The 17516-nt window shown below is 41.5% G+C and overlaps 2 protein-coding genes across 2 annotated transcripts; both read right to left on the bottom strand.

Annotated features, from left to right (window-relative positions):
- Positions 1 to 97: 97 nt before the first annotated feature.
- On the bottom strand, positions 98 to 13211 carry LOC114601342 (mas-related G-protein coupled receptor member H-like). The gene is made up of 5 exons (XM_077932710.1): positions 12455 to 13211; positions 11168 to 11200; positions 8473 to 9157; positions 6545 to 7468; positions 98 to 611 (listed from the first exon to the last, which is right to left on the bottom strand). Exons 3-4 carry the CDS (start codon positions 9107 to 9109, stop codon positions 7107 to 7109), a joined length of 999 nt encoding a protein of 332 aa, XP_077788836.1. The 5' UTR covers positions 9110 to 9157; positions 11168 to 11200; positions 12455 to 13211; the 3' UTR covers positions 98 to 611; positions 6545 to 7106.
- A 1810-nt stretch (positions 13212 to 15021) lies between these two features.
- On the bottom strand, positions 15022 to 16279 carry LOC114601279 (mas-related G-protein coupled receptor member H-like). Its single transcript, XM_028738492.2, has one exon. It carries the CDS (start codon positions 16241 to 16243, stop codon positions 15248 to 15250), a length of 996 nt encoding a protein of 331 aa, XP_028594325.2. The 5' UTR covers positions 16244 to 16279; the 3' UTR covers positions 15022 to 15247.
- Between the last annotated feature and the right edge of the window lie 1237 nt (positions 16280 to 17516).

The raw sequence follows: 17516 nt of genomic DNA on the forward strand, positions 1-17516 counted from the left end.
TTGTATCCTTCTAACAGAACACCCCATGGAGTTAGCTTGTCCCACCTATAAGCCAAAGGTGCACAGCATTGCCATTCAGCTACAGACCCCCTCTTACCTTTGCTAATGAATGACATCAAAAGTAGCTATTCGCATTGCTCTCAAAAACTTTGGATCAGCATCCCTCCGGCATGGTGAGTGGGAGCAGCAAGTGGTGCTGGAATAAGCAGGTAATCAGAAGATTTGCAGAAATTGTTAAGACGCCTCATCTGGTTCTTAGCAAGATGTGTAGGATTCTGCCCATGTGTCTTCAGTTCTGTGTAATCCATTTGCCAGCATCGTGTGATAAGCTGGTTGCTTTGTGCCTTGGGTCTCAGGATAGCATTTGACAAACTCAGGAGGAGACTCTTGCCTTCTAAAGTTCAGTGCCCCAAGCAAGCACTCTTGAGAAGAGAGAGTTTGCAAGTGGTAAGCAAGTCCAACTTCTCTTTGCCCCTATCTGGATAAATATCTTTCTTGATTAGAGTGTCACCTGACCCATTAACAGAAAGACTAACCAGTGTATTCAGAGAGTAATCAGCTTGCGGTTGGTTCTGCTGGGGAAGAACGTAGCCTGGGGTGGAGAAATATATCTGAAGAACAAAAAAGAGAGTTCTTCTAGATCAGGTCAGTGGCCCTTGCAGTCAATTGTCCTGGTCTCACAGTGGCCAAACAGATGCTTCCAGGAAGCGCACAACAGCTTCTGAACACAATAGTACTCTCCTCCCCGGTGATGTTCTGCTGGCAGGCCTTAGTCCCCTTAATTTTCCAACCCCCTTGGGAAAACTTTGACATGTGTGGGAGGCCAATCTGCTTTTTTTGGTGGGGTGTGGGCACACTTCTGTCTGATCCCATATGCACTAGTTCTTTAAAGCCTCTATTTATTGATATTGAGTATTCTTCATTCCATCTTGGCGACAAGGAAAAAAATAATTCTCAGTCTGAATAAGGCTGCAATCTAGCCAGGTCAAGGGATTGTGTGTGTGTGTGTGTGTGTGTGTGAGAGAGAGAGAGCTACTTCCATGAGGTTCTAAGTTTTTCCCATACTCACTCATTCAATATCCCATTCCACTGAGGTTTCTTTGGGGTGGTCTGAGGTTTTATGCCTTTTATGCTACAGGAGCCAAAACATGGGGAGTATCAACTTGATATTACTGCATATGAGATTGAAATATGTGGTATAGAAGACTCTGTATGAGAATGGCATACTGAGCGCATATCTAAAATAACATAAAGTTAATGCACTTTGGAGATCATCTATTTTAACCCCCTGCTCAATGCTAAAATCCTGTGGTCAACCTGAAATCAGTAATCCACATTGAATGCAGGTCAACATGGCTACAGACAATGCAACCCAAAGTACCGCACACTGACTTACTAGGAATTAGAATGACTCATTAGGACAAGAGTGATATAGACTTCCTGATGAAATTAAGAAGGTCCTTAAACGGACCTTTCCTAAGAAACCTGAGGCTTTTCTCCTGGGCATGTTTGGCCAATTGGTGTTAAGGAAGGATAGGACGTTTTTTATGTATGCCACTACAGCAGCAAGGATTCTTTTAGCGAAGTATTGGAAGACACAAGAACTACCCACGCTGAATGGCAGAATGGCAGACGAAGGTGATCGACTATATGGGACTGGCGGAGATGACTGGCAGAATCCGTGACCAAGGGAAAGAGACGGTGGAAGAAGACTGGAAGAAATTTAAAATGTATCTTAAAAACTGTTGTAAAATTGATGAGTGTTAAAATGTCAAGGGATTGGGAAATAGAGAATTGTAGCTGTATTTGATAAGTTAGAGAAGAACCTAAAAGAAAATGAATTGAACAATTGGCTAATTGAGGGAGTTGCTGCAGAAATGTAAAAACAAGGATGCAGAAAAGGGGAGGCATGGGGAAGTCCGGGAAGTAAGGTTTATGAAAAGAAGGTTATGAAAATTATACATGTTTAATGTTTGTTTGTTTATGTATTGTGTATTGTTTGTGTTTATTTTGTGTTTGAAAATTAATAAAAAATTTATATATAAAAAAGAGTGATATAGACTTCCTGTTTCCTGCTGAGGGAAATGGCTGTCTCCCACAAGAACGGACTCTCAGCTGTTCCAGTAATTCAGGGTTGATAAGGGGGTAATCAGCCCTGCCGACCTCCCCGTGGTGGGGGAGGGCTGTCTTGCCCACAGATCGTCCGTTATCTGTCCTCCGCAACAAGATGTGGGGGCAGGGACGCTGGGCTTGGAGCATGGAATGATGAGCTGGGCACTCTCTGAAGCCACTCCCATGAGCCAAAATACCTGTTTTCAAAAAATGAATGAGATTTGGGCAAAAAACAGGCATGTTCCAGATGGAAAGAGATAAAAGAAAAATCTGCCTAATTATACAGTTGCTGGTTGCTAAGTTTTGGACTCTAAAAGGACTCTCATCTCGACGTGTGGATTAATGAGGTGAGCGACTGCTGTCTTTTTGCATTTGTCATATTTGTTACCTCATGTTTTGGCAAAGCTCACCCAGAAAGAAATTAATTATTCAAAGGGAACACAAGAGGTGAAATCTTAATTGAATGTAGGATGCACAGCCCTCAACTGAGAACTGGCAGAGTGAAATCTGATACGAAAGCGGCTTGGGCTGAGGATGGGAGGAAAAAAAGATGGCGGCTGTGTTGCACAGTTACAAAAATAAAGGAATTCCTTTGGACTACAAAAGGGGGTACCTCATTCTAAGACACATCTGTCTGTATGAATTATTTTTATATATGATTTGAGGAAATAATAATAATAATAATAATAATAATAATAATAATAATAATAATAATAATAATAATAATAATATCTTTATTGTCATTGCCCCCTCTCGGGGACAACGAAATTACTTGGCTGCTCCATCCACCCAGGTAGGGCACTCCACACAAAATCAAAACAACTATAAAAACACTAATTAAAACAATACAGTATAATACAGCAAGGAAGATTAGATGACTTTCAAAGTCTAGGCTTCCCATTCAGGGCCGAGATCGCTCTGGAGAAGAAGCTGTTCTTAAGACGGCTCGTTCTTGTCTTCATCGTCCTGTATCTCCGTCCCGATGGCAGGAGCTCGAAGAGACAGTGACCAGGATGCGATGGATCTTTTACTATGTCCAGTGCCTTCCTATGGCACCTTGTGGCATAAATCTGCTCTAAGGTGGAGAGTTGGCAGCCAACAATGCTCTCTGCTGCCTTAACAACTCTGCACAACCCCATCCTGTCCTGGGTAGTACAGCTTCCGTACCACACACATAAGCCATAAGTGAGCACGCTCTCAATGGCACAGTGATAAAAGGCAAGCAGCAGTTTCTGCGGAAGATGGTTTTTCCTTAGAATTCTCAAAAAGTACAGTCTCTGCTGCGCCTTCTTCACAAGCCCCCTTGTGTTGACACTCCAGGACAGATCCTCTTGTAATTCAATGCCCAAAAATCTGAACGTTGTTACCCTTTCCACACAGACCCCATCAATCAAAAGTGGCTGGATGATGGTGAATTCTGGAGCCCTCTCAGTTCTCTTAGGACCCAGGAGAGCTGGGGGGGGGGGCTCCTTTAGAAGAACCCAAAATAATTCTCATATTACATACAGCTCCTGAAGCATACCCCACAATACAGTACTTAATGGAAACATACAGACACACCAGCTTACTAAGAGAGATCAGAAAGAATTTGTTGATAGGCTGCCACAAACTTCAACTTTGGAACAAAGCCCAGAGCCTTAATGAGAATACGAAGAACGAAGGAGAGATCGAAGAAAGAGGCCTGCACTTCAAAAATAATTGGACAGAGAATAATATGGAATAAGAAATGCCTCCTGTGTGTTCATAATATAAGGAACTGTTTAGAAAGATAGTAAGTCACAGAAACAGCGACTGATGGATTGAGAAGATAAGCACGGTTAAAATAAGAGTTATGAAAATGGAAAATAGTGAAGAATGCAGAGACTTTAATGCGGACAATATCTGTAGACATCTGGAGCATGGGGACTTCCCTTTTGAATTTCTTAAATAATTGAAATATATAATTGGTGGTATTGCTATTATTGTAATATGTAATGATTTGCTTTGATTTGTCATTAATTGGAAGATTTTTAGGGCAGTATATAAATTCAAAAAATAATATTAATATATAATTCTGCAGTTGAAAATAATGGAAAGAGGGTTTACCTCTATGTCTCCCCAGAGATATACAACCTGTGGATATTAGCAAATAGATTTATAATAATAAGATACTGAGTTCAGAGTAGAACAAGTACCTGTCACGGTCCAGTTTACAGGCGGTCAAAGTCCTGGTAGAGGAAAATAAATAAATGCTCAATCTCAATAAGGCTGCAATCTAGCCAGAACGAGAAATGGTATTTCTCTCTCTCTCTCTCTCTCTCTCTCTCTCTCTCTCTCTCTCTCTCTCTCTGTGTGTGTGTGTGTGAGTGAGAGAGAGACCTACATCATGCCCCCTTCCACCTGGTTCTTAGTTTTTTCCATTCAGTCATTCCATATTCAATTCCACTGAAGGGATAGTGTGTGTGTGTGTGTGTGTGTGTGTGTGAGAGAGAGAGAGAGAGAGAGAGAGAGAGAGAGAGAGAGAGAGAGAGACCCATTGCATGCCGCCAAACATGGGGAGTGTCAACTCAATATTATGACATATGTGATTGAAATATGTGGTATAGAAGACTCTGTATGAGAATGGTGTACTGGGCACATGCTCTTGAGAGTTATATGCCAGGGCTTTGTTATCCACCACCAGATTTATCTTGCTTGAACTTCTGGGTGTTTCCTGTCAGAGGAGACAGTTACAAAAGCATCAAACCCAAAATTTATATAATGGGAAAAATAGCTATATATGTAATAACTATGTGCAAAAATATACCCAAACATTATGGGGATGTTTAAAGATCTGAAACTCAGACCACATCAAGTTCTCAATCCTTGGGCTCAATCGTTCTGCAACAGTCCAACAGCGAGTTCATTTCTCTCTTTTGAAACATTAGATTTTCTTTCATCAATCATTCAGAAAGTAATGTTTTGCTGCACAACTGAACATCTAAAATAACATGAAGATAATGCTCTTTGGAGGTCATCTATCTTAACCCCCTGCTCAATGCTAAAATCCTGTCGTCACCCTGAAATCATTCTCTGTCTGAATAAGGCTGCAATCTAGCCAGACCAAGAGATGGTCTCTCTCTCTCTCTCTCTCTCTCTCTCTCTCTCTCTCTCTCTCTCTCTCTCTCTGTGTGTGTGTGTGTGTGTGAGAGAGAGAGAGAGAGACCTACTGCATGCCCCCTTCCACCTTGTTCTTAGTTTTTTCCATTCAGTCATTCCATTTCCCATTCCACTAAATTTTCTTTGGGTTGTTCTGCGGTTTTTATGTCCCTCTCAGTGCTACAGAAAGCATGCCTCTTATGCAATGGTGGTATAATTTTGGATACAGGAGGGCAAACATGAGAAATATCAACTTGATATTACTGCACATGGGACTTAGATATGTGATATAGAAGACTCTGTATGAGAATGGTCTACTGGGCACATGTTCATGACCGTTAAATGCCAGGACCTTGTTATCTGCCACCAGAGCTATCTTGCTTGAACTTCTGCAGAAGATAGTTGGGTGTTTCCTGTTAGAGGAGTCAGTTACAAAAGCATCAAACCCAAAACTTATATTATGCGGAAAATAACTATATATGCAAAAATGATATGCAAAAGCATTCCAAAACATTATGGGGGTAATTAAAGTTCTGGGCCTCAGACCAAATCCAGTTCTCAAACCTTGGGTTCAATCCTTCTGCATCAGTCCAAGAGGAAGTTAATTCCTCTCTTTTGAAACATCAAATTTACTTTCATTCATCGTGCACGCGCACACACACACACTAAGAGAGAGAGAAAGTCAGACAGAGAGATACGGAGACTGCAGGAGCTGGGTTTGAAGACAGTAATCTTTCTCTGTCACCCATCAGGGCTTTGTGCCATTCTGATGCTGAGTCTTACTTGCTCATGCTGATTTTTGGTTAACCTTTTATGTGAGCAGCTTGCACACTGTGGTGGGTCACTTAGGTTATTCCAGTGAAAAGCTAATCAGCTTAAGAGGAGCCCAGTCATCTTCCCCCCTGCTCAGAGGTGACTTTTTGCTCTGCAATGCACAGTGGACTGCATGGTGTCACCTGACTGCTTTATTCTCATGCCCCATCCCAATCCTTCTTAATAAGTATTGACCAGAATGATGTGTCAAGGTGAGTCTTTATCCATGGCGATTTCAGTTCTTCACCATGCAAAAGAATCTAGTGTAGCTTTGGATATAGGCTTGACAGCTAGCATTGAGTGGAAAGTGCATTGAGGCATGATATGGAACCCCCCCCCCCCAGTATGCTCTGGATTTCCCCCAAAATCTTTTTTGGAAAGATAGAGGAAACATTGATGTCATGAATCACTTCTGCTAATTGTCACATTGCCCTATAAAGTTGTAGATGGCAGAATTTTGTGGATTTCTATATGCACATAGTTACAATGTCTATATCACTACCTTCGTATAATAAGCAGGGATCTATTTCAGCCAGAACTCTCCAGAACTCAATTCCGGCGCCTCTCAGATGGGTGCCATTGAAATTGTAATAGAACAAAGGAGGCCTTTATTGTGAGTTTCTGCACCTCTTTTTCTAGAAAAATAGCACAGAAAATAGGGGTTATACTGGTGGAATGTCCTATAATGCACTTTTTTCAAAAAAATCTGGGGAAAATATTTTCTTCTGTTTTCTTCAAACATTTGGGCCCTACGTGTGAAGATTTCTTTACTTCATTCACTTTGGCAATGAATCTCTTTTGTATACCATTTAGCAAGTCATCCCTCTTGTCAAAGTCTGTTGAGGTGGCATTTCTTTTTATTTCATTTTCTCAAACATGTAAAACACTTATCCTGCAAATTAGGGAACCCAAGGGGCTTGTAACGATACTACTGAAACGAGGACAAAAGTTAACAGAGTAAATGAATCCAAAATAATAAAACAATAGTGAATACAGAGGAAAACAAGTACCAAGAAATACACCAAATGATAGAAAATGAAGCTTTCCTAGCTATTTTGAACTCTTCACATCTGGCTTTGAACTGGAACTTCTCGTTCCTCTCTGCAGTTTTCCTCCTCTTTTAAAAGTCTCTGGAGTATGACCTTCATGCTCTCCCTGGATCGAGTCCTCTTGTTTCTCCCAATCAGGAAATAAATCAGTGGGTTAATACTGCTATTCAGGCAGCTGCATAATAACACAACAGATACTTTAAAAGATGAAACATCATAGTCCAAAGGTGGATTGAAAAAATAGATTAATGAAATGCAAGTAAATGGGAAAGCTAAGAAGAGGAAGAAGAGGAGGGCAAGGAGGATGGCTGTTAAAGCTTTTCCCTTCTTCCTGTGTTGTGATTGAAACCAAACTTTTATAAACAGGATCAGAGAGGTCGGCCCTAAAGGTGTTCAAGGCAAAAGTGGTTGCCGTGCTTGCTTATGCTGCCCCGCTCTGGGCCGTGATGACAGATCCTGCTCCTCTTGAGACTCTGCAAAACCAATTCCTACGTCGGCTCCTAATGCTCCCCCTGTGCGTAAGCAATGCAGCCATGCGACTAGAATTGAAGATCGCATCCTTAGAAACTTGCCTGTGGAAGCAAGTCTTCAATTATTGGTTATCATTGTGGCATAGATTACCAAACCATTACCTTGTCCAATGCTTATGGCGAGATGAATTCTCTAGCCTTTGGACTAGTAGAATTCATGCCAAACTCCTGAGTTATGGAATCTCTCCCTCAGATTCCCTAAAACTAGACCAAATCACTGCTCAAAGACTGATCCGTCAAAGACTGGATGGCATCGACTTACAGCGAAATTATACGCTGGGGGGAGGTGTTTGTTCGCCCCAGAACATTGGTGTCACTTTAACTTACTGCGTTCCATCATACCTCTCTTCCCTTTCGACTGTTGCCCATAGACTGGCCTTCACCAAAGCGAGGTTTAACGTTTTTCCCTCCAATGTCCTGAGACATAGATTCTCAAAGGGCCAAGCCCCCGCCATGTGCGAATGTGATAAGGAGACGCCGGAGTCGCTCCAGCACATTATGTTCACTTGCCCCTTGTTCAATGTGCCACGGGCAAATTTGTTGGGATCAATCATACAGAAACTAGAGGGTACCCCACCAAAATTCCACCTTGCCCAAATCTTGCAGGATAAGGATACCCATACGACCCTGAAAGTGGCTAGGTTCCTGGTCGCTGTCCTTACCCAAAAACGACGCCAAGGAGCACTACAAGCTAATTAAGGCGTAGTATGCCATTCCATCTTATAGTATTTTATTGTTATAGTGGTGTTTTAGCGGCTGTTTTTTTTCCCCACGTGCACAAGCTGTTATTTATGTGTTGTTTTTACCTGTATGGGCCTATGGCCGTAATAAATAAATGATGATCAGAGAGGAGACAGTCATAAGTGGGAGGAAAAGAACAGCATTTAACAGAAGCTGGTAGAAAAGGAGGTCCAGAAAAATATTAAAAATAAAAAGAATCAAGTTGATTACAGAGAACAGGAAAGAAATGATCCATATTGTGGCACACACAAAGGTGGAAAAGTGTGGTGGTCGGTGGCATCGATGCCAAAGGGGGAAAATGACAGAAACACACTTGTCCATGCTAATGGCCGTCAACAGGTATTGACCAGTGTTGTACATGAACAACAAGAAAAACTCAAACAACTGTACACACAAACTAATATCTACAGATAAGGATGAAAATGACACCACAAGATACACAATCAAATAAGAAGATAAGCAAATGAGGGCCCCAAGGTCAGCAACAGCCAGATTTAGTATGAAAGTGGTGAAAGGATTCCTCTTCATGCAGAAACCAAGAAACCAGATGACAGTCCCATTCCCCATAAGTCCAAAAATGCTAATAACTAGAATTAAGAAATATAGAATAATGCCTGCTATACGATATGTTGATAATTCATGATCAAAACCGTCCTGGGGGGTTAGGATGTCAGTTCCATTTTCTGCTCCAATATGTTCCCATGAAGCATTCAAAGAGGACCAGGATCCCAGGCCCTCATTCCTCATCTTGCTGGATCTCTACTTTTGAGCTACTCCTTGTATTGCTCTTCCTACCTGGAGAAAATAAACAAATGCGGAGTCAGTTTTGGCTTATAAGCCCAACCATATTAAACTGAGGCACTCAAACAATAATAAAAGAGACATGCTATAGTGGGAATTCATGACTGATAAACACTTTAGGAATATAGTTCTTTGGAATGTTTGTCACAACTTAGCAGTTTCCAAGGCTTTGGAGGGAAATGGAGTTCGCCGATGTGTTGTGGATCTTTCCTCTGAGTAAAAAAAACTACATTCACAACATCAGTAAGCATATCATTTTAGAACTCAAATTCTCTTCCTCTGCTCTCTGACTCAGCCTTAAGATCAGAAACTAATGTCTTGTGTCGTAGACATTGGTTGGGTTGTGGAGAATATATAATTGGTGGTACTGCTATTATTGTAATATGGAATGATTTGCTTTGATTTGTCATTAATTGGAAGATTTTCAATGAAAAAGAATAAAAATTAGTTAAAATACAAAAAAGAACAAGAGAGATATAGTTAGAAGTGAAAAGCATCGTAACTGAGTGCAGTAGGTTTGAGTTGTGGAGCTCTCTCTCTCTCTCTCTCTCTCTCTCTCTCTCTCTCTCTCACACACACACACACACACACACACACACACACACACACACCAACCAACACACACAGAGAGACTGCATGAGCTAGATTTGAGGAAAGTAATTTCCTCCCAAAAGCCACTGGTTGTTTCGTGCCATTCTGATAGTGAGTGTTCACTGTTTAGGCTGACATTCTGTTAGCTGTTGATGTCACTTTTAGAATGGGTGAGCTGCTTGCTGCCGGTGGGTTGGATAAGCGCATTAGCGCATTGTGCTGGGGCAATTAGTTTGTTCAAGTCCAAAATGAATCAGTTTAAGAGGAGGCCAGTTATTGACCACCCCCCTTAGGAGATGGGGTGTGGAAGGCAGAAGGAAGTAGAATATTCTGTGCTGATAAAAGTAGGGGGACAGGGCATTTTCAGAAATGAATGTAACTCCAAAGAAACAGCAGATGTTTCGTCAAGCTTCCAGCGAGATGTTCAGAGCTCCAGCCACTAATTTTTATCTGTTCTTCAGCAGCTTCTCAATATCACATGGTAAGATTTTCCCCCACCATTGGTTATCAATATGGCTTATGTAGGAGGAGAATCTTAACTTCTAAAGCTTCATGTCATACAAAGGAGTTCTTAAGGAAAGTGGGTAAGCAAGTTCTAGGCAGAAGGAACCAGGCAACCAGTGTACAAAAATATCCTTACTGATGATGCCATGTTTTACCTTCCCATGTTCAAGCCAGTTAACAGCATTGTTGAGTACACAATAAATGATATGCATACAAGGGTGTATCAAACACAAGACACATCATAATAAGAAAATAATTCATAAAACAAGCTCTTCATAAAGGCCAACTCTTCAGTTTCCCTTCATGACTTATGATGTGTCTTATGTTATATATATATATATATATATATATATATGTTGTACTATGGCTTCAGGATCAGTGGGAAGTGGAGGAGAGTTAGGTGGACTTACGACAAATAACCATTCAGACCTTCTGACATCAATGCCCAATTCTATTCACGCATTTCCAGGATGTTTCCAAGCACAAATACCTCATTGTTGACATTTATTTTCTCCACTCTCCGAGCTTATGGAGTATGGCCCATTGACAATTTTTAATTAGAAAAATGCTTGACTTTCGGTCAGAGAGCCCCACCACTGTCACTGCATAAGCTGGTATAGCAGATATTATTATTATTATTATTATTATTATTATTATTATTATTAATAAATAATAATAATAGCCAAGAACAAAGTAAAAGAACCACAAAGAACTGCCAGCATCACTCATCTGAGACCTCCAGTTATAGGACAGTATATGAATTCAAAAAATAATATTAATATATAATTCTGCCATTGAAAATAATGGAAAGAGGGTTTACCTCTATGTCTCCCCAGAGATATACAATCTGTGGATATTAACAAGTAGACTTATAGTAATAAGTTACTGAGTTCAGAGTAGAACAATTACCTGTCACGGTCCAGTTCATGGGCGGTCGAAGTCCTGGCAGAGGAAAAAAATAAATGCTCAATCTGAATAAGGCTGCAATCTAGCCAGAACAAGAGACGGTATCTCTCTCTCTCTCTCTCTCTCTCTCTCTCTCTCTCTCTCTCTCTCTCTCTCTCTCTGTGTGTGTGTGAGAGAGAGAGAGAGAGAGAGACCTACATCATGTCCCCTTCCACCTGGTTATTAGTGGTGATATAGTTTTGGATACAGGAACCTAAACATGGGAAGTATCAACTTGATATTACTCCACATGAGACTTAAATATGTGATATAGAAGACTCTGTATGAGAATGGTGTACAGTGGATGCTTGGGTTGCGAACGTGATCCGTGCGGGATGCACGTTCGCAACCCGCAGCATTCGCAACCTGCAGTAGTGCACCTTCGCATGCGTGGGTTGTGATTCGGTTCTTCTGCGCATGCGCAAAGAACAATTTAGTGCTTCTGCGCACACGCAACCGCCGAAACCGAGAAGTAACCCATTCCAGTACTTCCGGGTTTTGGCACGTCCGTAACCTGAAAAAACACAACCGGAAAAATGCAATGCCAGGCCCTTGTTATCTGCCACCAGAGCTATCTTGCTTGAGCTTCTGCAGAAGATAGTTGGGTGTTGCCTGTGAGAGGAGACACTTATAAAAGCATCAAAACCAAAACTGATATTATGGGGAAAGTAACTATATATGTAATGATGATAGACAAAAGCATTCCAAAATATTATGGGGATCATTGAAGTTCTGGACCTCAGGCCACTAACCTCTTGTGTTGCAGACATTGAGGGTGGAATGGCTGGGTGGTGGAGAAGAGGAGTGGGAGAAGGAGTTGAACAGCTCTTGTGTTTAGGAAAACAAAAGCCAGAATGAATTGGGAAGGCATCTGTTTTTTTATTATTATTAAAATGTGATTTTTAACAAAAGTGGATAATATAAAACTCAAGTCAAATTGAGATTGATAAGAAATATGAAAATCGGAAAAAGATCCACAATAGATAAGCCAGACAGCAAGATTTTTACAATGTGTAATGAATTAGACAAACCATTACTCTATCCTGCCTAGTACTTTCTGCTCTGACTGGATGTGGGAACCAAAAATTCCTGCCATCTTCACCTGCCATCCAACTGGTATCCTACTAACAGAACACTCCATGGAGTTAGCTTGTCCCACCTATCAGCCAAAGGTGCACAGCATTGCCATTCAGCTACAGATCCCCTCTTACCTTTGCTAATGAATGACATCAAATTTAGCTATTCACATACCTTTCAAAAGCTTTGGATCAGCATCCCTCAGGCAAGGTGAGTGGGAGCAGCAAGTGGTGCTGGAATAATCAGGTAATCGGAAAATTTGCAGAAATTGTTAAGATGCCTCATCTGGTTCTTAGCAAGATGTGTAGGATCCTTCCCACATGTCTTCAGTTCTGTGCAACCCATTTGCCAGCATCATGTGATAAGATGTTTGTATTCCACATTGGGTCTCAGGATAGCATTTGACAAACTCAGGAGGAGATTCTTGCCTTTTAAAGTTCAGTGTCCCTAACAGGAACTCTTGAGAAGAGAGAATTTGCAAGTGGTAAGCAAGTCCAACTTCTCTTTGTCCCTTCTGCTGATACAGGAGCCCAAACATGGAAAGTATCAACCTATATTACTGCATATGAGACTGAAATACGTGATATAGAAAACTCTGTATGAGAATGATATACTGGGCACATGTTCATGACCGTTAAGTGCCAGGACCTTGTTATCTGCCACCAGAGCTATCTTGCTTGAACTTCTGCAGAAAATAGTTGGGTGTTTCCTGTGAGAGGAGACAGTTACATAAGCATCAAACCCAAAACTTATATTATGGGGGAAAGTGACTATATATGCAATAATGATATGCAAAAGAATTCCAAAACATTATGGGGTAAATAAAGTTCTGGGCCACAGACCAAATCCAGTTCTCAATCCTTGGGTTCTATCCTTCTTCAGCAGTCCAACAGCAAGTTAATTCCTCTCTTTTGAAGCATCATATTTACTTTCATTAATCGCACACACAAGCACACGCACACTAAGAGAGAGAGAGAGACAGCCACAAACACAGACACAGACACAGACTGCAGGAGCTAGGATTGAAGACAGTAATATCTCCCTGTTACCCTCCAGGTGCTTTGTGCCATTCTGATAATGAGTGTTACTCGCTCAGGCTGATTTTTGTTTAGCCTTTTATGTGAGCAGATTGCTGCCTCTCAATTGCATTAGAGCCTTTGCACACTTTGGTGGGTCACTTAGGTTGTTCCAGTGAAAAGCTAATCAGCTTAAGAGGAGCCCAGTCATCTTCTCCCCTGCTCAGAGGTGACTCTTTGCTTTGCAGTGCAGAGTGGACTGCATGGTTTCACCTGCCTGCTTTATTCTCATGCCCCATCCAAATGCTTCTTAATAAGTGTTGACTAGAATGATGTGTCAAGGTGAGTCCATGGTGATGTCGGTTCTTCATCGTGCAAAGGAGTCTAGTGTAGCTTTGGATATAGCATCAATGGCTAGCATTGAGCGGAAAGTGCATTGTGGAATGATATGGAACCATCTCCCTCCTATATCCCCTGGTGTTTTTTTCAAAAACGTTATTGGAAAGATAGAGAAACATTGATGTCACGAATGACTTCTGCTAATTGTCACATTGCCCTATAAAGGTGTAGATGGCAGAACTTTGTGTATTTCAATATGCACATAGATGGGATCCTCATAACAGAGTCCTGGTTGCGCTCAGGTCCCAAGAGCTCACCTGACAGGGTTAAAATGGGGGGGGGGAGTCCTGGCCATTCCCCTGGGATCATGCCAGCTGGCTTTAGCCAATAGCCAGAAGGTGGCGTGATCCTAGGTGCTTTAAAGACAGCAGTGTGATGCAAGTAGGGCACTTGCATTTGCACGGCTGAACAACCACCCACCCTCCCAAGTTTAGGTAGAGTCGCTTGGCCTTGCTCTGGTTTGGGTCGCATGTATTGGAACAGGGGCTGGATAGGATTTTTTTTCTCTCCATTTGGCAGATTGGCTTTAGCCATTTGATTTTTGCCTGCCCCTTAGCAAATCATCACATCTTGTAAGGTGGCGGTTAGGCATTGGCTCAGTTGGATTGTGGGGAGGGGAGGTGTGGCCATCACCTGCCCCTCCAGGAACTGGGTATTCGGTTAAAGGAATCTGGGGGTCCTGGATCTTGTCCGAAGTCCACTTGAGGGGCTAGGGCCATGCCAGGACCACAGGAACCCCAAGGTGAGCTTAGGCTGGTTCTCATCAAGCTTGTTCCCTCATTTGGTTGACCCCATTCAACGGTCACCCTGAGAGGTGGAGTCAGTTATAGTGGGGAGTCAATGCCTAAGCCAATACCGCTCACGTGATTGTATTTCAATAAAGTTATGGCCAAAATTTGCCCCAAAAGTTAAACTAATATAAGTGTCCGTGTGTATTTATTTTAGGGGTGGGTCTAGGGGCCTCGAGACGCAATTATAATTTCTATATCACTACATCCATATAATAAGCAGTGCTATTTTTCAGCCGTAACTAATTGGAACTCAGTTCCAGCACCTCTCAGGTGCGTGCCGCTGAAATTATAACAGAACAAGGGAGGCCTTTATGGTGAGTTTCTGCAGCTCTTTTTCTAGAAAAATAGCACAGAAAATAGGGATTGTACTGGTGGAATGTTCTATCATGCTTTTTTAAAAAAATCTGGGAGAAACATTTTATTCTGTTTCCTTCAAACATTTGAGCTCTACATGTGAAGATTTCTTTACTTCATTCCCTTTGGCAATGAATCTGTTTTCTATATCATTTAGCAAGTCATCCCTCTTAACTCAAAGTCTGTTGAAGTGGCATTTCTTTTTATTTCATTTTCTAAAACATACAAAACATTAATCCTGCCAAATGGGCAATCCAGGGGGCTTTTAGCGATACTCCTGAAACAAGGACAAAAATTAACAGAGTAAATGAATCCAGAATAGTAAAATAGTGAATACAGAGGAAAACAAGTACCAAGAAATACACCAAGAGATAGAATATGACACTTTCTGAGCTATTTTGAACTCTTCACATCCGGGTTTGGACTGGAACTTCTCGTTCCTCTCTGCAGTTTTCCTCCTCTTTGAAAAGTCTCTGGAGTATGACCTTCATGCTCTCCCTAGATTGAGCCCTCTTGTTTCTCCCAATCAGGAAATAAATCAGTGGGTTAATACTGCTATTCAGGCAGCTGCATAATAACCCAACTGGTATTGCAAAAAATAAAACATCATAGTCTATAAGTGGAGTGAAAAAACGGATCAATGAAATGCAAGTAAGTGGGAAAGCTAAGAAGAGGAAGAAGAGGAGGGCAAGCAGGAGGGCTGTTAAAGCTTTTCCCTTCTTCCTCAGTTGTGATCTGAAGTAAACTTTTATAAACAGGACCAGAGTGGAAACAGTCATGAGTGGGAGACAAAGTATAGCATTCATTAGAAGCAGATAGAAAAGGGGATTCATTGTATCTCTAAAATGATAAAGAATCATGCCGATTACAGTGAGCAGGAAAGAAGTGATCCATATTGTGGCACACACAAGGGTGGAAAAGTGTGGTGGTCGGTGGCATCTATGCCAAAGTGGGAAGACAGCAGAAACACACCTGTCAATGCTAATGGCTGTCAACAGATATTGACCAGTGTTGTACATGAACAACAACAAATAGTCGAATACTACGAACAAGTTACTATACAAAGGTAAGAATGAAAATAAACTCAAAATTCTCATAATCGAACAACAAGATAAGCTCATGAGAGCCCCAAGGTCAGCAACAGCCAGATGTAGTATGAAAGTTGTAAAAGGATTCCTCTTCATGCAAAAACTAAGAAACCAGATGACAGTTCCATTCCCCATAAGTCCAAAAATGCTAATAAGTAAAATGGAGATGGAGATAAGAATGTCTGCTATATGATATGGTGATAATTCGTGATCGAAACCATCCTGGGGGGTTAGGAAGTCAGTTCCATTTTCTGCTCCAATCTCTTCCAATGAAGCATTCAAAGTGGACCAGGATCCCGGGCCATCATTGCTCATCTTGCTGGATCTGGACTTTTGGGCTTTTTCTTGTATAGTTCTAACAAGAGAAAATAAACAAATGTGGAGTATTCAGGAATTCGGGAATCAAAAGCTAGAATGAATTGGGAAGACATTTGTAATTTTATTGTTATTAAAATGTGATTTTGAACAAAAGTGGATAAATAAAACACAAGTTGAATTGGGATTATTAAGAAATATGAAAATTAGAAGAAGAAGAAACACAATAGATTAGCCAGACAGCAAGATTTTCACCATGTGGAATGTATTAGACAAACCATTACTCTATCCTGCCTAGTACTTGCTGCTCTGACTGGATGTGGGAACCAAAAATTCCTTTCGTCTTCACCAGCCATCCGCCTGGTATCCTTCTAACAGAACACTCCATGGAGTTAGCTTGCCCCACCTATAAGCCAAAGGTGCACAGCATTGCCATTCAGCTACAGATCCCCTCTTACCTTTGCTAATGAATGACATCAAAAGTAGCTATTCGCATTGCTCTCAAAAACTTTGGATCAGCATCCCTCCGGCATGGTGAGTGGGAGCAGCAAGTGGTGCTGGAATAAGCAGGTAATCAGAAGATTTGCAGAAATTTTTAAGACGCCTCATCTGGTTCTTAGCAAGATGTGTAGGATTCTGTCTTCAGTTCTGTGTAATCCATTTGCCATCATCATGTGATAAGCTGGTTGCTTTGTGCCTTGGGTCTCAGGATAGCATTTGGCAAACTCAGGAGGAGACTCTTGCCTTCTAAAGTTCAGTGCACCAAGCAAGCACTCTTGAGAAGAGAGAGTTTGCAAGTGGTAAGCAAGTCCAACTTCTCTTTGTCCCTATCTGGATAAATATCTTTCTTGATTAGAGTGTCACCTGACCCATTAACAGAAAGACTAACCAGTGTATTCAGAGAGTAATCAGCTTGCGGTTGGTTCTGCTGGGGAAGGACATAGGCTGGGGTGGAGAAATATATCTGAAGAACAAAAAAGAGAGTCCTGCTAGATCAGTTCAGTGGCCCTTGCAGTCAATTGTCCTGGTCTCACAGTGGCCAAACAGATGCTTCCAGGAAGCCCACAACAGCTTCTGTACTCTCCTCCCCGGTGATGTTCTGCTGGCAGGCCTTAATCGCCTTAATTTTCCAACCCCCTTGGGAAAACTTTTACATGTGTGGGAGGCCAATCTGCTTTTTTTGGTGGGGTGTGGGCACACTTCTGTCTGATACTATATGCACCAGTTCTTTAAAGCCTCTATTTATTGATATTGAGTATTCTTCATTCCACCT

Source organism: Podarcis muralis, chromosome 8 (assembly GCF_964188315.1).
Source record: "Podarcis muralis chromosome 8, rPodMur119.hap1.1, whole genome shotgun sequence".
NCBI classification, from domain to species: domain Eukaryota; kingdom Metazoa; phylum Chordata; class Lepidosauria; order Squamata; family Lacertidae; genus Podarcis; species Podarcis muralis.